General features: G+C 40.5%; 2 protein-coding genes across 2 annotated transcripts; both read right to left on the bottom strand.

Annotated features, from left to right (window-relative positions):
* Positions 1-1357: 1357 nt before the first annotated feature.
* LOC137482613 (C-C chemokine receptor type 5-like) lies at positions 1358-18630 on the bottom strand. The gene is made up of 2 exons (XM_068205087.1): positions 18497-18630; positions 1358-4697 (listed from the first exon to the last, which is right to left on the bottom strand). Exon 2 carries the CDS (start codon positions 4684-4686, stop codon positions 3625-3627), a length of 1062 nt encoding a protein of 353 aa, XP_068061188.1. The 5' UTR covers positions 4687-4697; positions 18497-18630; the 3' UTR covers positions 1358-3624.
* Positions 14781-18633, bottom strand: LOC137482607 (C-C chemokine receptor type 5-like). Its single transcript, XM_068205074.1, has 2 exons — positions 18497-18633; positions 14781-17854 (listed from the first exon to the last, which is right to left on the bottom strand). Exon 2 carries the CDS (start codon positions 17841-17843, stop codon positions 16773-16775), a length of 1071 nt encoding a protein of 356 aa, XP_068061175.1. The 5' UTR covers positions 17844-17854; positions 18497-18633; the 3' UTR covers positions 14781-16772.
* Between the last annotated feature and the right edge of the window lie 1271 nt (positions 18634-19904).

The raw sequence follows: 19904 nt of genomic DNA, 5'->3' as shown, positions 1-19904 counted from the left end.
TGGTTAAAAACCAGGGTAGCTGGGGTGGCTTCTTTGAGCAGCCTCTAGAAGCTCCCTCCATGTCCAGCAGAGCCAACCCCTGGCGGATCCAAAGGTGGATTGGGCCAATTAGAAATGGCAATAACGTCTCTGTGGTAATATATTTAAAAAGAAAGAAAACCAAAAAGTAGTTGTGAAATGGTAATTGTGGCCAGAGAAGAGTGGAGTGAGTTGAGTTTTTCATCAACCATCACCCCCAAGACCTTCTCCGCAGGGCTGCTCTCAATCGCTTCTACATCCAACCTGGAGCTGTGTCTGGCATCACCCTGACCCAGGTGTAGGACCTTGCACTTCCCTTTCATTCTTGTAGGTTGTAGCTTCCCAGCTGTGGGCAAGAACATCAAATGCTCTCCTTCCAGAGCAGGGTCTGGAATCCTGAACCGCACTCTTGGCATCTGCCTGCATCATGACAGGGTGACCCTGCCTATGCACCCAATGGATCTTCATTCCACTCTGAGTGACCACGGTGGCTTGCTTCTCTTTGCATAATACCGATGATGCCTGCAGTGGGGGGAGTCATTCCATTAGGAGATTTTCTTAGGAAAAGAGATCAGAGCATCAACTAGGCTGGAAAAGACCTCTGAGATCATCGAGTCCATTCCATGACCCAACACCACCCTGTCAACCAGACCGTGGCACCGCACCGAGAGCCGCATCCAGTCTCTCCTTAAACACCTCCAAGGACAGTGACACCACCCATTGGAAAGCTCGTTCCAATACCTAATCACCCTTTGTGTGAAGAAATTCATCCTAGAAAATGTTTTGAACGAGAAAAGCACCAAAAGCCTGCCTGGAGTAGTGCATGTTTGTTGGCATCAAACTTTACAGTAAGACCACATGGTGGCACTGTAATCTTAAGAACTGAAGGGAAGTGTGTGCACAAGTCCACTGTAATTGTTAGATTTCAGCTAGATGACCTAATTACTTAGGTCACTAAATACATTGGAATTCTTTTATACGGTTATTTATTTTAAAAACCACTAATATAAATCATCTAGTATGAATAGTCTGATGCGGTATGGATCAGTATGAATTGTCTGAGATACTGCTTTTCCCACTGGTAAATGTAAACAAAATCAAATGTAATGACAACCAAAATAGCATATTTATTATTAGATTATTAGTGACAAGCAGTTAAGAGCACTGGATTTATCTTGATGGTCCTGTGTTATTTGATTATGCTGGTTCTTAGTCCACTTGTAAAACCCCAATTTTGTCCTGCCTGTTCTTTCAGTGTTATGAAGAGGAAATTATTTTCCTTTTTCATTCTTCTGGGCTGTTGTAAAAAATAAGGGGATGGAGGTGGTAAAGGATCAAGAAGTAAACCAACTTTAATGGATGGTATACTATAAAGTATTATTACAGTTATTGGCAGAGTCCTTAACTGAATGTACCAGCAGGGCAACCAAATACTGTGTTTTCAATTTTCTCCTTGAATGTGGATCACGGTTCATTGCAGTTACTGAAATATGACTTGTTTTCATGTGCTGAATTGTGATCCCTTTCAAGTGAAGTGATGGAAACTCTTGATAAGCTGCCGAACCACTGGGCCACCAACCTTAGTTCCACCTCTTTCCTCCGGAAGCTGCTCGTTGCTTCAAAAGATCCATGATTAGAGGTCCATGCTGTAGAAGAATCAGGGCAGTTTTGACATGCCTCTCAGAAAGCTTATCAGTGTGCCCATGCACGTTTGGTTGTTGTGCTTTGCTCCCGAAGGGCTGACAAAGAGGCATTACTGTGTCTGGCATCAAAGCCCTCCAGAGAAAGTAGTTTCCAAAAGGCAAGGTGTTTTCAAGACCAATCGAAAGTTCTTGTCAAAAGCAGAATAAAATATAAAATTGTTTTCATAAATGTATTCCATAAGTAAAAAAACCCAAAATAGCCTGACTAGAAGGTGTGTATTTGTCATTATGCTGATATATTTACCCATTTTAGAAGCATGTACAAAGTCCAGAAAGTAATTGATGCACAGGGCCTTAAAGAAGAGTAGGCAGCTGAAAATAGGGAGTGGTATAGTTCTGTTACACTTCCCATGTCGATGTAGTTCCAGAGTGGTGCTTAATATGACAAATAACACAAAACAAGTGGTTTGATAAGTAAAGATTTCTCTATTTCACTTCCTGCTTTCACAAGCACTTTCCATTGTAAAATTTCTTTGAGACTTCTTGAAACATTTGTGTCTGTGAAAATATTATTTAAAAGGCTGTCTAGAGAAGTTGGGAAACAGAAATTGCCCTTCTGGATAGAACCGCAAACAAAATATTCACTTTTTATTTGCTGTCTCCAAAGGTGTCCAATACCATATGCCTTAGGGGAAATATAATAACTGTTAGAAGGAGAAATTGGTCCAAATTAATTAATACTGTGATTATGGTATGTTCTTAAGCACCTGAGTAGCCCAATATTTATTTCATGTTTTCTATGTGTTCCCATGCTTTGCAGGTTCTGAGCTTTATGCAGAATCAGTCATATTTAACCACCAGTCTTACTAATTATGGAAGCTTTTACTCTCTGTAAAACTCCTAAATGACAAAAAAACCCCATTGTCACAGCCCCCCAAATTATACCAGTTTCAAAACAAAAGAGAAATGGTCTATGCCCTTGACTCTGTAGAACAGGGAATATTTTTACTTATTCAGATGTTTTGTTAACTTAAATGTTTATAACATACACTTGTCTCTAAAAACATCCATGTCAATCCAGTTCAGAAATAATATTCACATCTGTTTCACCACTGTTGTGGTTTGATAGCCATTATGCCTGCATTCATTTTTTAAAGTTTTTCTCTTATGTAGGCTACAAAAAAAGCAAGCAAAATCACTGCACTAAAAAACTAAAACATTCTTGAATTACTCTTCACATTTGATCCAACCTGGTTAAAGCTCCATGTGAAATACTTTATTTTTAAAATACTGTTACCACACTGATTTTCTGACCAGCTATAGGACATTAGTTTTTTAATGATAGCTCAATTATATTATCTTTTTAGTATGAGAAGCATATATAAGAGCAGGTGAGTAAAAGAGACCCTTCAGAAGTATCAAACTCGAAAGTCACTAGGTATTAGCACCTAGCAGTTAGAACTATTATGAGAAAGATCTAAGTGGTTAGGACTTAACCATACACAAAGGAAAATATACCATGAAATATCAGAATCCATTCTAAGTGTATAAAATTTTCTATTTCATGCTGTATGATGGACCTTAGTGACTTAGCTTTATTTATAGAGATACACAACCAGACTGGTAAAAAATGTCTGAGACTGAGTTTAAATGAGTGAGGTATCTTGTGTAATGTACAAAGTCAAGACATGTTTCTAAAGAGCCAGTGTAACTTTAAAACCTCTAGTTCACTTCAAAAACATCTATTAGCCTGCTAGCTCAGGCCCCCAGTCAGGTTATTTGCTACCTCCTTTTCATGTATTTAAAAATACCCAAGTCTGTGAGCAAATGCAAGCTTTGGCAAATATGTATTCTGTGATTTTTTTTCAGCTGCCTTAGAGACAATATCCAAGAGAGATTCAGTAGGCTTTTATCAAAGAGTTGATCTCACAAGAGTCAATTCCATTTTTTCACTATACACAACTTATAATGCAGCAGAAACTTCTTGTTCTCCAGTAGATTGTGTGTAGGTGGAGCTCGCTCGTTCAGCTGTGTCAGCATAGAGAACAGGACAGTATTTAGACAAGTGGACTGCAATATTCTTTCGGAAAAAGCTGCGAAGATATTTCCTAAATTTTTCTCCAGCGAAGGCATAAATTACAGGGTTGATACAACAGTGGATCATTGAGATTGTTTCTGTCACTTGAATTGCTTTGTGCAGTTGACCATTTCCTTCACAAGTAGAGATGGAAAATGCACCTTGAAAATCACGCAAGAGAATGCAAATGTTGTATGGTGCCCAGAAAAAAAAGTAGATAATCATGATAATGAAAATAAGCCTGACTGCTTTATGTTTCTTCTCATTCCTACATTGCAATAACGTCTTTATAATTTGTGTGTAGCTGCAGATCATGATTAACATTGGAATAAGAAGTCCCAGGATGTTCATTTTTAAGGTGAGGAATTGCTTCCATGTATTTCTCTGCTCTGATGGATAATGAGCGCTGCAAGTATAGCCTGAACTTTCCTTCTGAGTTTTGTGAAACACTACCCCAGGAACAGAAATAAGAACAGCAACAGCCCAAGTGACAACGCTGGTGAGGACGCCGTAGGTAACTGTCCTGGCTTTCAAAGCAAACACCGCATGCACTATGGCCAGGTACCTGTCCAGGGTCAGCAGGATTATGAAAAAGATGCCGCTGTAGAAGCCAAGGAGGTAGACACCTGACAGAATTCGACAGAGTGCCTCCCCAAAAATCCAGTCATGGACTGCATAATAAGCCCAAAAAGGGAGAGAAAATACAAACAGCAGATCAGAAATTGCCAAGTTGAGCAGGTAGATGTCAGTCATACTCTTCATCCTCTTGTATTTTACCAGGATAAGGACAACAAGCATGTTGCCTGTCAGGCCAAATAGCACCACTAGAGAATAAAGAGGTGGCAAAAATTTTGCTGCAAAGTGCTTTTCCTCTGTTGTAGGGCAAGGCGTGGAATCACTGTAGTCAAATTCTGTTGTCAGTTGCCAGTCGGTGGTTTCATTTCCCATGGTGTATTGGTCTGGAAAGGAGAAAAAAATTAAGACATTAAACTAGAGGAATCTCCAAGTTTAGCAGTGAAGGGAATGAAACATGCTGATGTTCTCATCTGAAATGAGTTTTGCTGATGAGCACACAGGCATTACGATGTCAAGAGAATGAAATTGCAGAGCTCCCAGGAAACTCATCCATACAGCTGTGCAGTCACACTGCTTCATGTTGGAAGTGTGCTGTGTGTCATTTCCCACATGTACATTGTCATGTGCATTTTTCCTCCTCAGCAGAGATCATCAGCTGCCTGCCTAATCCAGAAACAGCGGAATGGTGGATTGAGTCTGAGCCATGGCTATTCTTGATTTAGGCACTCTGTGAGGGACTGGCCTTCTCTTGCTAGGAGTTAGGACCTGGGAGGTGAGTGTGCAGCAGAGCTATGAAAGCCATCAGGCAAGTTCTGCTACACACTGGGAGCAGAGGAAGGCTGTGACTGTGATGTCAGCCCCTCCAGTCTCCAAAGGCTCCCCTTTTCCCAAGTCCCTGGTAGGACTGTGAGCCAGATGCAGAAGCATGAATTTGTTTGACTTGATCTCTGAAAAGCTCAGGACAACTGTCTTCTTACAGACCCCCAGAGAACACAGACAAGTTCCTGTGTGTCCCATGAGAAGCTGGGCAGAGGAATTTGTGAAGTGTCAGAGGAACCAAAAGTGCTCCCTGGTCACTCAGGGAGGAAATGCAATCGATGCCTTTGGTGGCCACTCAGAGAGAGCTACTTGCTGTCTGCTTAAAGGGCTGCTCTGTCTTCCTGTGCCATCATGACTGCTTTTATCAGACACTTCATGGCAGACAGGTGGCTGCCCATGGCATGGTGTTAGTTTTGAAACCAGCCTGTTCCTGGAAATGTCATGCCTGCTTAGACAAAGGCAACAGAGCGCTCCCGATGCAGAAGAGTTCAGGCAGCACGTCTGGCCCAGGTTGCTGTGTGATATCTGAATGCTCATGTCATGCACCAGTGTTCTCTCCTTTCCTGAATGCACTTTTTTCAGTGGTGTGCTCTGCCCTGTGTGGTTGCAGGCATCTTTTGCAGAGACCACAGTCTCAAAACCACCACTATTTCACTCTGTCTGTACTTGAGCTGTACAAGTCTAAATGTCACTGAAGAAACTCAGCCCATGGCTGGAGTGGCTGAGAGACAGGCCCCTGCTCTGCTTTTTGGTACAAGCTTATAGTGGTCCACTCTGACTTAGAGCTTGTGAAATCCCCAAAGCATCTCTTTGTGCCTGCAAATAAAACCTCTCTGGAGAAAGGACTATTTTCTGCTGTAAAAACAGATTGCTCAAAACGCCAGTGTCATTAATCTGTGTCACAGTCCTCGACTTAGCTAAACCTAAGCTGAGGTCTTGGGGAAGGTGCTATTCGCTAGTTCTGTGACCTTAAAAATGAGGTTCTGCTGCCAGCTCCTAATGGAGATTCTTATGCTGCACAGTGCAGATATGCATCTGCTCCAAAAAGAGGATGTTTTGCTGGAGCAAAATCTGCACCTTGTACAAAAAGAAATGCTGCTTTTGCAGAACATTTTTTTGTTCTTTCCTCTAGATTTTGAGTCTGGCTACCAGCTCTGCTCCTAAGAATAATAACAACATCGATATTCAGACATTACTTTGGTATTTTGAGTACAGTGTAAAGTTTTCTTTTTGGAGAATGAGGAGTAAGAGAATATTAGCAAATTGTAGTTGTTTGGGTCTCAGCTTTGCCCAGATATAATTTCTTGATGACAAATAAGTGCTGTTAACCTCTTCAAACACTGTCTTTTAGGAAACTCTGGCAATCTCTGTGAAACAGTTTTTTTTTTCCATAGTCATACTATGTCGTTATTACAATGCAACAGTTATGGTTTTGTTGGCAAAGGAAGTGGCTGTGGTCTGTTGTCAGTAAATAACTTGATTTTAAAGTAGCTAAGGGTTTATATTTCTTAAGTACTTTCAGCAAGACTTTTTAAAAAACTGAGTTTGGCCTAAAACATTAAATTCTTTACTTCAAAACATACTGAGACTTGGGTATTACCCAAGTAAATATTTAAGATTTCCTTCAGCTAGACTTGCTAGATCCATGTTGCATGCCCTGACAGTACATCCCTGCACAGAGCGGAGTATCCTTATTTACAATGTGTCAGTCAGCCATGCTGTATACTGGGACTATGGGATGAGTGCCTGACCCAGCACTCCCTGTTTTGCTCATTTTGCACCTGTGGGGTAGTCATGCATAAATATGGGTATGAAAAACAACTAAGTCATAAACCCAGAGTGGGATTTTATGAGTAGGTAATTGATAGGATTCATAGCAAAACGCTGCCTTGATATTACAGTGATAATTCTTTTTGTGGCAGACCTTTCTTCCCGTTAACTGCTATCTCAATGCTTTCCCTCTTTTTCCTCTACCTTCCTGGAGTGACTACCACATCTTCCCGGCATCTTGTCTTCTTCCTTACAACCCTTTTTGCATGCTTAAGTTATGGCTTCCCCTTTGAGCAGCTCCTTCTGCTAACCAAGACCCATTCCTCTAACCCAGCCTTTGCTACTAATTTGGAAACCAGAAAAAAGAACTATAAGCAGGTTTGTGCTTTATCCTATAATCTTGATGTTTTAGGAAACACTGTTGGCTACTGGCTGGAATATTTCACTGGGTTAATCAGTTCACCTAACTGGTGTAGGTTGTTCACCTAACTAGAAGGACCTGACTGGGCTTATGTTTCCTGATAATTAAAAGAACCCTGAAAGGAAATCAACAAAGATCTCTGAGGAAACAATATTTTTTTTTAAAAAGTTCTGTATAATTTTGAATACAGTTTAGATAAATGCAACATTTCCAGAAACCTGCAATCTGCTACACAAATTCTGTTGCTCTCTTTGAAACTAGCAGTCATGCATTTTTTAAAAGAAAGGCTCATCATAGAAAAGATGAGTAAACTTGTGTCCCTGTTTCATGCTGAGTTTCAGGTCACACCTTTTGGTGTTTTAAGGGCAAAGATTTTATTAAAGTGAATTTCAGTTCATTTGCATAGTCCCATAAAATAGTAATAATTATAAGGCTGTGGCAAATGGAGGTAAAGTGCTAAGTTATGCTGCATATAAACAGGATCCAATGAGGCAGCGTCTAAAATACAGCCCTAGTTTTTCTGTAGTTATCCTGTGAGAAGTATAAGGACTCTTAAATAACTCAACATTCAAACAACTGTTTTGTTTAGAAGTAAGAGTTTTAAAATCCATATTTCCATCGTTGCACATCATTTTCAGAGACAAAATCAGGGAAGCATACTCCATTATGTTTCTTACCCAGATCAATCACTAGAGATTTATTTCTTTTTCTGCCTGGATGCTCTGCTCAAGTCTTCTAGTGATTTTGTCCTTTAAAACTAGTGTATTCCATTTAACATATATTATGCATTTTGCCAGGATAATTTTTAAAGATGAGTACACTGGCAGGATTACACTAGTATGTTTCAATTCAGACATCATACTACCTATGTAGCTACTAATTGCAAAAAAAAAAAAAAAAAAAGAGGCAAAGATGACTTACCATGTATCTTGTGATGGAGGTTATATTATTATATTATTATAACATGAGTAATGCTAAAATTACTTGTCCGTCACAAAAGAAGGTCAAAAACACGTCTTCCTGTGTGAAGAAGGATGCATCAGTGTGAAATCTTCAAGCAAAAAAAAATTTATTCTCATTTAAAAAAAAAATGAAGGAGCAGTTCTCTGGTTCTCTTTTTTCTAAAAATGGGTCAGCAGATGTTATTTTTCTAACTTGTGAGATGTGCAGATATGTTGAAATTCTAGAGGATCCTCCTAGGAGTTGAAGTTTCACAACCCACCACTATAGTTTTAGAAAAAGGGTTTATATAATTATTTTATCTTTTTCTTTTAGCTACCTGTTTGAATCAAGAACAGTTTACATGTGGTTCATCCCTTTACATTTTTAAGTCATTAAATTTCTTCTATGTTTTTCTGTCCTTTAAGAGAACATGGAGCCATTGAATAAAGTTTATGCTTCTATTCAGAATTACCTGCACTTTCTGTTGTCTTGCTCTGAGTTGCAGTCCTTATATTTCAGGATAGTTGATCAATCCTATTTTTCTTTCACCTTGTCTTCTGGACTGTGTTTTTTATTTTAATCCCTGTCATAAGACTGTGTAGTGAGTTTGATCTTTTAAAAGAGCACTGTTACTTATGTTTTGGAATTAAGCTTTAGAAAAACCTGATAAAATCTGATCTCTTATCAATTTCCTTCCTCGTAGCTGATTCCTCTGACTTTAAAATGATGCTGTACTGTGAGCAGATTTCTAGATCTTCCTGGACATCAAAGAAATGACAAAGGAGGTAGGAAAAATACAAAAAGCAAGAAAGGGAATGGTGCCTTACCAAATGACAGAGAACCCCTTAGAGAGAACCTCTGAGAAGATACCTGGTGAAGTACCACCCCCTGCCTCAACTTGACATCTCTTGGTAGGGTTCTGGAGGATCTCAACCCATCAGTGAAGGCACTAAAAGGGATGCCTTTTCTGCATTCACTCCTTGGTATCCTTAAAAGATTTTAAAACAAAAGCACAATGATGTCTTTCTTTGGATGCTGCCATTCCTTAACGGAAGTCTAGGGAATCACAACTTCTGAGTTATCCCTCAGATCTGGGGGGGGGGGGGGACAGTAAAGAGTGAAAAGCTCACTCTTTTTTCCTTGTCAACCTCCTTTGCATGAGGGACTAATCTTTATTCCATACTACAAATGGATTTTTCTCTTCCTTTCCTAATCAGCTGTTTCAATGAGCTCTTTAAAGACGGGAGTCTCAGGATCACAATTAAAGGCCCCTGAAGGGTATTCTAAGGGCATGTTCACCCCACCATGCTTGGTGGACTGATTATATTAGACCCCCTACATAGTCAGTGGAAATAGCTGCTTCTAATACTGTTTCCACTACACTTAAAACAAGTTCCCAGTTACTGCCTAACTTTCCTGGATAAGAAATTTTGCTTTTGTACTGAATTCTTATCATTCTGAAACAAGATGTCCTGTCAAATTACTTTTTCAATATGTAATTTCTAAACAATCTACATACTAAAATTAATAGATATTTTAAGTATCTCTTCATTAAGACTGCATTGATTGCTGTATGTTACATGTTACCTATCCCCCTGGAGACTCTAAACCCTTTCATAATTTCACACTACAGGAACAGGGGAAACAATCTCAAACCGGTTGCTGGACTTGCCTCTTTTTCATCAAGCTTTTTTAATTCTGAAATATGCTCCTGCAAAACTTGCCCACAGCATTTTGACTAACAATAACAACAACTACCACTACTACTTAAAACTAAGACCTGTGGTAGGCTGGTCTTCAGAAACAGTCCCTTGTTCCCACAGATTCATTGGCTTTATAAATGTGTTTGATTTTGTTGATTATAGCTTTTAGTTCCCATAGCTCAGTCTGGTCAGCAAGCACAGTGTGGCATATTATTTACTGTTGAAGAGTATTGTGCACCAACAGAGGGCCTCTGCCACTCACGGTTGTAACAGCTGAATAAGGGGAATGCACTTGGTCTGCTCACCAGCTGCATCTTACAGCTGGATGAGAGACTCCCCAGAGAGAGTGTGAATAGCTGTGGAACTTGGCAGCCCAAGTACTGGGTTGTGTGACATTATTATCAGCACCTGCAGGATATCTACAATTAGCTCTACACCACCTGCAGATAAGCAGAGCTGCTTTGGAGGCCAGATTTGTCATGTCTTGCATGAGGCTGTAGGCAAGCCCAATCCCCTTGTGCTCTTTGTGGGGCATTGTGTGCTGTTCATCAGTGCTGTTGGGACAAGAACTTTCCTGCAGGAATTGGTCTCCCATCCAGTCTGAAATTTCAACACACTAATCTGGGACTGACCATCTTAATGCTATCTCACCTCCTCTTCCCTGCTGCCTCCATCTTGTGTGTGTGAACACAGGTATGGACAATGCAAGTGACACATCCATTGTTGCAAGTCAGATTTTTCTCAGCTTTTCTCAATCCCTTGCCAAGCATTTCTTTGAAAAGGTGCACTGCTGCTTGTCATGAATGCCAGTGGATTTTAAGACTCTTTACCTAAGCTGAACCTTATAATTTTACCAAGAAACTAAAGCTATTGTTCAATAACAAAAGTAATGATTCAGTGAGTTAATATAGCTTTGAACTTTACCTGTCATGGTTTTCATTCAGAGATGAGTCGTATGTTAAGTGGTGTGATGCTCCTTCCCTCCATAAAGAAATTCTGGGAATGGAAGTGAGCTACATTCCCCATCTGTGGTGCTCAAGTTGGTGCACTCAGCAAGTGTGCAGCCATGTAAACTGTCAAGCCAAGCTGCATTTGGCAATCTCTCCTATCCAATGTTTGATTATATGATTGATTTTTACATAAATCAGCCCATCACACTGAAGTGTCTGGTATCTGAGTGGTATGGCACTCCCAGAGGAGATGCTGTAATTTATGTGAGATTTACACCGGTACCAAACTGGCTGCTAGGACACATACCAAGAACTCACTTACCACTGTGATACACAAGTGTCATCAAGTATAATTATGGGTACAGAGAATTGTAAATTCAGCTTATGGTTTCCATTCAAGTTATTGCAAACTTGCACCACCTGAAGAAGAAAGGCTGGGGGGAAGAAGGAATCCTGGGACAGAATGACAAATACCTTTCTTAGGTATACACAGTGTGATAGATCAAACAGTCTTATTAAAATTCTATCACTACAGCAAAGATTAACCTTTTTCATCTGGAGAAGAGGTCAAATGAAGACAAGTGAAGATGAACTAGATGAATCTTGTTACTTGTTCTATTCACAACATCTGTGTCCAAATTAAGTTAGTAATAGCATGTATTTTATTTCATCAGTAACAAGTGTCTTTGTCTTGAAGAGGCTGAAAAAAGACATCCAGCTCAAACTACTTTATTGCTTAGGCTATTTTTTCTTATCAGCCTTCTCTTTCAGTCTCTCAGGTTCTGGTGACTCATCATTTGAGCCACCATCACAGTCACACCCAATCTTAACATCTGTGAGGTGTATTCTTTTGGGGAGAACAGGCACAATGTACCACACCCTAAGATTTATATCATAGAGACTAGTGAAAAAAACAAAACTCTTCACACATAGGTGTAAAAGAAAATGGGTTACAAAACCAAATTCTGGAACACACGAGCATTTCTAAAGCCAATGAACATTTCTTCACATTGTTTTTTATTGTCAATAACATCAAAGGTTGGAGGCTTTCTCACCTATTATTCTTAGGCTGTTTGTTTCTTCCTTGTAAATCTGGCACATGTGTCATTATACATTGCAGCACATCCTATCTCTTTTGTCATAGTATTATTTTTATTTTGGCTTTCTCCAAGCTGCTCTTACTGAACTATATTTCTTTATGCAGCAAGGAAGAGAACATTGCTTCCTTCTACTATTTTTATCCAGGTTTCTGATGTATGCTCTCCCAGTTTGTAGATAAAGGGTTGTCATTATTCAATTGATTTTACTGTTGGGCCACAGTTATGCATTTCACAAATTTTAATCTCTCAAAAATCTCATTTTTACATACACCTTTAATTCACACACTTTGGGTTTTTTTCAGGTACATTTATAGTACATAAATTCTAGGTCTAGAGTTTGATGTTTTGGGGCTATCTCGCCTGTGCATTGGATATGCTCCTCCTGTGTACCTGTAACTCCTGGACCTTTTATCGAGCAGGCTGGGAAAATCACACACCAAATTTCTTCCCAGTGAAAACTAGGTCACGCAAAGGGTGAACAGAGTCTGTTTGATAACAAAGTATATGCCAGTAAGGCAATAAAGTAGCTTGAGAGAGGTAAAAATTCACTGAAGTATAGTACAGGATAAATAAAAGAACTTAGGGGAAATGAAGGAAAAACCAAACATTCAAGAACCAAAATCTATAACCTGAGAAGTAAGAACAAAAGGACACTATAATTTAAGCTACAAAGAAAATGAAACTGTTGATAAAGCCAAAGAACTTTGCTTAGTCATTAGCAGAGTTAAATACCTGCCTACAGACTATGATTGCCTCTCACTCACAAAACCCCCTTCTTCAAAGGGCATGCAGGGTAAAGGAAGTGTGCACTCCCTTAAATGGAGATCATAAAATGCAAAGCCAAGGACTTCAGCTTTAGGTTGGTACATATGTGGGAAATGTCAATCTTTTATTGTTCAAAGCATATAAGAATGGGTACCTGGCATTTTGGAGGTGTGCTAGCTTTGCAGATTCATGACCTAGCACCCATCTCTGCCCAGATATAAAAGAAAATAAATATCTCAACTGCATGTGTGAATCGGCTTCTTGCACATCAGGTGAAAGAATCCATGCTCAGGACAACACCAGCCCCTAGAAACCAGTAAGTACTTTCGAGAGTCAAAGGTTAGATATAGTCTGTAATTGTCCATACCTTATATTAGTGTCCCTGCAAGGTATGTCCAGATGGCTCTTTTACTTCCATCCATTTGGTTTGCATTCCATTCAAAAAGTTTGATTTCAGGATAGGTCAAGTTGTATGGATAGCATCCTACTGGCACAAGCCTGCAGACGGTTCTGGAGAGCTGAGCGTCACTTGGAGGTTTGTGCAGTTTTGCATATTGGCCTGTGTTTCTAAAAATGCTGCCCTCCTCTGTCTCAGTGTTGGGGTCCCACCTTCCCTGCATCAGTCATTCCAGACTTCAAGCATTCAAACCAAAATTGCTCTCGCTGTCACCAGATGTACAAAAGATCTTGGCAGTGACACAAACTACGACAACCTTTTTTTTTTTTAAATCCCCCAGTTCAATTTTTTGAACAAAGTACAGTTCCTAGTAGGCAAGTGTCACCAGAATATGGGCACAAAGCAATGCCTGAACCCCTTTGTTCTGACCTGGTTGCTATAGATATGCTAAATGTACCAGAATTTTCCAGTTTGGTCTTTTTCCTCTGTTAGCTTAATTTTTTTTTTATTACTTTATTAGGGAATAATGCTTCTGAGGCCCCAGTGACCACACTAAATACTTCCTAGTGAAGTCCAGTAGGCATCAGCAGTTGAAAACAGCAGCAAAATTAAATTTCAAAATGAGCAGTATCTGCCTGTTGTGCTGTTTAACCTGGTCAGCGTCAAGTTATTCTCCTGGCGCTTTCTTTGTTTCTAATAAACTGCAGCAAGATACCACGTAAATTTTGTCCTTATATTCTTTGTATTTATCCCTGCTGTAATTTTCACTGGAAGGAGAGATGTTTATTTTGGAGCTTCATAACTGTAAGTCTGTCTTATCATGCAGGGGCATGTCGCAGTGCAAAGCTGCAATGAAGAATCAAGGATTATCTTGCTTGGGCACATAAAAATAGAATAGTGTTTTAGTTTATTTGTGTTCCTGCAGCACAAATAGAAGATTGAAATCAGACAAAAAAAAAAAAAAAAAAACCCAAAAGGGAGTGGTTATAGAATTTACCTTATCCCATGGTGCATAGATAAGAAGAGTGTGCAGGGGAGAAAAGGAGGTGTGGATCATAGGCTGAAAAAAAGGAACGGGCACAATGAAGCAGGGAGAATGACAGGGTGAAGCAGAAGCATATTTCCATATTGAAATTTGATGGCTTAAGTTCCTTACACATAAAACTTGGGACAATGGGCACACTGCTTGTCTGGAAGGATTCTATATGGTGCAAGGAGATCTAAAATTTGCTGCAGAGACTCTATGGAGAATCCTGGTTTTATCCCAATATTAATATAGTGACATTTTTTATTGCCCTCTTTTATTCCCACTCTTTCCCAATTTATAACACACACAACCCTATTTCTCCAAATCTCACTCATTTAAAATCTGTGGCCCGAGACTTTTTCCAAAGCTATTGTAGGTCACTCTTCCCAAGTTTGCTGATGGATAAAAGCTATGCCAGCTGCAGAAGCTTCTGGACTGGGCCAAAAAAAAATCTGTGTTTGCTTGGTTTGAAGTGTCATATTGCAAGTGCCCATTTGTCTTTTTCCCATCTCCACTCTGAGAGCAGAGCCAATGCCCTTTTGCTTACATAAGAGTACATGGGCTACAGGGTATACACAGATTTCCAGACACTGATTTTATTCATTTCACTGCATTAATATGAAAACAGGAAGAAATTTAATTCCAACAAGATAAGGATTTACAGTTAAACACAGCAGTAGAAATATGACCATTATGGCAGGATTTGTATTGCACTGAACTAATTTATGCTTGAAAATGATAAAGGTGCTTTCACATTGTCTCAGTAAAGAAAGTAGAAAAGAAAGGAAAACTATTATTTTTAAGCCAGAAAGTTTACTGTGAGGATAGTTTTTGGTCTTTTGTGTAGTCTGCCTGTGGCTATTAACCAAACAAGGTTACAATAGCTGATGGGATAAGGGCTAACAAACAGAAGCAGTGCCCAGGCATTTTAAGGCAAGAGAAAGAAGAATATTTGCACCACCTAGATTAAGGCATCTGATACCCAAATTAAGAGGCTGACATTTTCAGGTTCCTTCCACAGTTGGACAGTTAATCTTGCCCTGAGACTAAATCCCATGACTGCTTCTGGCTCAGGCACTTATTCTCTACTGACCACTGAGGGACATTGAAGAGATTTGCTGTTAATTCAGGCATCTGAATCACATGCCTGACCATAAGTACCGTGGAATTCCCTCTCGTGTCCTTGCTGGAGGTTAGTTGAACCTGCCCCTCCAGATTTCCATGAGCAAGTCCTTGCATGCATGAGCGGTGCCCTTTCACTCCAGTGCCCCAGGAAATGGGGAAAAAACCCAGAAGGACAGCTTGCTTGAGTAAGGCGAGCTCACCTGCACTTTTTTGCAGTTTGAAGTAGGAAATTGTCTATGCTCCTTCTTCCTCTTCTTTACTAACCCCATGTTCCTAAAATTCCTTTCTTTTACAGGGAAACTCTTAATAGTGGAGTAAATATATGGCCATCGTACACCAGTAGGCCAATGGTCTCAAGTTTTCAATCAGCATGCAGTTCTCATTGAGGCACCACTTGGCTAGAGACACTCTTCTCTTGGGAAGGCAGGAAGCTATGCCTTGTCTGGAATTGGCTGATTTTGCAGTTCCAAGGCCACTGTCTTCCAAGAAGTGTATCCCAAAAGTCAGACTTTGTGTGAAGAAGATGTCTTTCCCATGCAGGAGCCTAACCTGACGCACCAGTGTCATATGTTGCTGTGTAAACTCTTCTTCTGCACATGACTTGCCTGTCCAGAACTAGGGAGGCCTGCTGCCAATACTGTGCTCACATCCTTCAGAGGGTCCTGATATTTTGCTCATACAGAAACTTGCATAGCAAGTATACCAAGGTAATTTTAATTCTGGTCTTGCAGATCTTTGCTGAAGGGCTTTTACTGGTTTAGATTTTTTTTTGTTGTTGATTTTCTTTCTTGGAGGGATATGACTTGTCAGAAACAATCTCACACTTTTTAGGAATACATCATTGTCTTGTTGTACAGTCAGTAAACTTGGTGTGTTCAGTTGCTTGAAGAATTGCACCCACAAAAGTCACAATATTACTGATTAAACCCACACTTTGAAAAAAGTCAGCAACTGAATGGTGATATGGCAGACATAAAATTAAAAAACAAAAATCAAAATGCTATAACTTAGTTATAGCTGTTAAAGGATTTTATTTACAAATGACTGCACTATTAGCAAAAGAGAAAAATTTTTGGGTTAAATGGTCCCAGTAAGATCTTGTAAGATAACCTATTACCCCTTAGACTTTTCAATATTGTTTTCCCCCCCTCAGTAAACCTCAGTGGACAGATTTTTGTAAAAATGCATGATCATGTTTGTCTGGGCCCTGTTTAAATCCTGATGTGACCCAGATATACAGTTAATGTTTCTTGGAGAGCTCATTAATTCTCTTAGTTTATCAATGGCAAATGCTGTAATCCCAGGGAGCAGTTGACCACAAGAATAGGGGGTCATACAGTTTTGAGTAGTGGTTGACATAAGGATCTTAAATAATGTCAAGCACCCCTGAAGGCAAAGCAAGCAATGCAAAATTTGCTAACTAATGTTCTGATGTATTTTTACAGTCCAGTAGAGATGTCATGCTCCGCAGTCGATTGTGTGAATGTGGAACTGACCCTTTCCAACTTTTCACGATACAGACTTGGACATTTTTTGCAAAGGTAAGGTGCAACATGCTTTCGGAAAAAGGCGCAAAGATATGCCCTAAATTTTTCTCCAACAAATACATAAATCACAGGGTTGATACAACAATGGATCATTGAGATTGTTTCTGTCACTTGAATTGCTTTCTGCAGTTGACCTTTAAGTTTACAATTTGGGATGAAAAGTGAATCTTGAAATGTATGCAAAAAAGAAGAAATATGGAATGGTGTCCAGAAGATGAAGTAAAAAATCATGATTACAAAAATAAGTCTGACTGCCTTCTGTTTTTTTTCATTCTTAGATCTCAATAATGTTTTTAGAATTTGTGAGTAACTGAAAATCATAATGAGCATTGGAATAAGAAGTCCCAGAATGTTCATCTTTAAAATAGAAGAGTACTTCCAATTTATTGTGGATTCACTTGGATAATGAGCGCTGCAAGTATAGCCTGAACTTTCCTTCTGAGTTTTGTGAAACACTACCCCAGGAACAGAAATAAGAACAGCAACAGCCCAAGTGACAACGCTGGTGAGGACGCCGTAGGTAACTGTCCTGGCTTTCAAAGCAAACACCGCATGCACTATGGCCAGGTACCTGTCCAGGGTCAGCAGGATTATGAAAAAGATGCCGCTGTAGAAACCAAGGAGGTAGACACCTGACAGAATTCGACAGAGTGCCTCCCCAAAAATCCAGTCATGGACTGCATAATAAGCCCAAAAAGGGAGAGAAAATACAAACAGCAGATCAGAAATTGCCAAGTTGAGCAGGTAGATATCAGTCATACTCTTCATCCTCTTGTATTTTACCAGGATAAGGACAACAAGCATGTTGCCTGTCAGGCCAAATAGCACCACTAGAGAATAAAGAGGTGGCAAAAATTTTGCTGCAAAGTGCTTTTCCTCTGTTCCAATGCATGGTGTCGAATCACCATAGTCAAATTCTGTTGTTGCTAGCCAGTCGGTATAGTCTGTTGTTTCATTTCCCATGGTGTATTGGTCTGGAAAGGAATAAAAGACCATTAAACTAGAGGAATCTCCGAGTTTAGCAGTGAAGGGAATGAAACATGCTGATGTTCTCATCTGAAATGAGTTTTGCTGATGAGCACACAGGCATTGCGATGTCAAGGAGTGAAAGAGAATGAAATTGCAGAGCTCCCAGGAAACCCATCTATACCTCTGGGGAGTCACACTGGTGCATGTTGGAAGTGTGTCATTTCCGACGTGTACATTGTCATGTGCATTTTTCCTCCTCAGCAGAGCCTGTCAGTTGCCTGACACAGGGGGAGGGGATAGATGAATTTAATGAGTTGTGGGCAGTCTGGGGCTCTTGTGCTCATCACAAGTGGCTTTCCAGAGGAGTGTAGAAAGCCAGGAAGGCAGCCGCAGGAAAGCACAGTGTCTGGCATGCAGAGCATAGTCTTGCTTATCCTTGGGATCTGGCCACCTGTTCATTGTGCTGGTCCATCCTGTTGCCCTTACCCACAGAGGACCAGGCACTGGTCAGGAGTAAATGATGCCTGCAAAGGCACTGTGAAATGTGTGAAAAACAGCTGACTTCAAGCACTTCTTCAGGTTGCTTCAAGTGACATTCTGGGAGCCTTAATACCTTTGGGAATTAGGACAGTATTAAATATACTCACCTGTGCTATTGTGGGTGTTGAAGAGTGGAAAGCTGGCAGTGTTGGTCTGGGTTAAAATGGCAAATGCTGGGTCTTTTACAGAGCCTAGGGCAGTTGTAGGCAGTGGAAGTGTGCTAGTTTCAGATAGCTCTGGAATGAAATTGCTGCATGGTCCTGTAGAGAGAACAGACAGACAAAGATCTTAGCAAATGATGCAAAAGAGCTGCTGTTGGAGTGGCCTCTAATATCTGTTTCTGTTGTGGCATCTTCCTGTTAGCTGAAAGGCCTCTCCACTTCTGTTTGGGGATGTAAGGAGTTTTGATTCCTTGTTTCAGTAGTTGTTACAGCCCTTATTCAGGAGCTGAAAAGTTCAGATTGGTAGAGTGTCTTGGAGGGAGCACAAAGGCAAAAGGCAGAGATTTGGCTGTAGCTAAGAGTGTGCACTACAGTTCTTCATGTGATATTGTTCTTCACCCTTCGTCAGTCAGTGTTTCCAGTAAGGCAACCATGAGGAAGTGCAAGGGTTGTGCAAACTCTCTGTCCCTTCTGTTTTGGTTTAGGAACTGTTGGAGGGACTGGACTTCCCCTGCAAGAAAGGGTCTGGGTGTCAGCCCCTCCAGTCTCCAAAGGCTCCCCTTTTCCCAAGTCCCTGGTAGGACTGTGAGCCAGATGCAGAAGCATGAATTTGTTTGACTTGATCTCTGAAAAGCTCAGGACAACTGTCTTCTTACAGACCCCCAGAGAACACAGACAAGTTCCTGTGTGTCCCATGAGAAGCTGGGCAGAGGAATTTGTGAAGTGTCAGAGGAACCAAAAGTGCTCCCTGGTCACTTAGGGAGGAAATGCAATCGATGCCTTTGGTAGCCACTCAGAGAGAGCTACTTGCTGTCTGCTTAAAGGGCTGCTCTGTCTTCCTGTGCCATCATGACTGCTTTTATCAGACACTTCATGGCAGACAGGTGGCTGCCCATGGCATGGTGTTAGTTTTGAAATCAGCCTGTTCCTGGAAATGTCATGCCTGCTTAGACAAAGGCAACAGAGCGCTCCCGATGCAGAAGAGTTCAGGCAGTGCATCTGGCCCAGGTTGCTGTGTGATATCTGAATGCTCATGTCATGCACCAGTGTTCTCTCCTTTCCTGAATGCACTTTTTTCAGTGGTGTGCTCTGCCCTGTGTGGTTGCAGGCATCTTTTGCAGAGACCACAGTCTCAAAACCACCACTATTTCACTCTGTCTGTACTCGAGCTGTACAAGTCTAAATGTCACTGAAGAAACTCAGCCCATGGCTGGAGTGGCTGAGAGACAGGCCCCTGCTCTGCTTTTTAGTAGATAGTCAATTTAATTACATGTTGGGCCATTTTGAGCTGCAGCAGGTGAAATTTTTGAAGTGTCTTAAGCTCATGTCAGCTTATTCAGCTGTTTGAGAGAAG

This window comes from Anomalospiza imberbis, chromosome 1, assembly GCF_031753505.1.
Source record: "Anomalospiza imberbis isolate Cuckoo-Finch-1a 21T00152 chromosome 1, ASM3175350v1, whole genome shotgun sequence".
NCBI lineage: Eukaryota > Metazoa > Chordata > Aves > Passeriformes > Viduidae > Anomalospiza > Anomalospiza imberbis.
Note: the sequence above shows the minus strand (reverse complement) of the source record. Positions and strands in the feature narration are given on the sequence as shown.

Coding starts and splice junctions, on each gene's coding strand:
- LOC137482607 (XM_068205074.1), bottom strand. CDS start 17,843: ATGGGAAATGAAACAACAGACTATACCGACTGGCTAGCAACAACAGAA.
- LOC137482613 (XM_068205087.1), bottom strand. CDS start 4,686: ATGGGAAATGAAACCACCGACTGGCAACTGACAACAGAATTTGACTAC.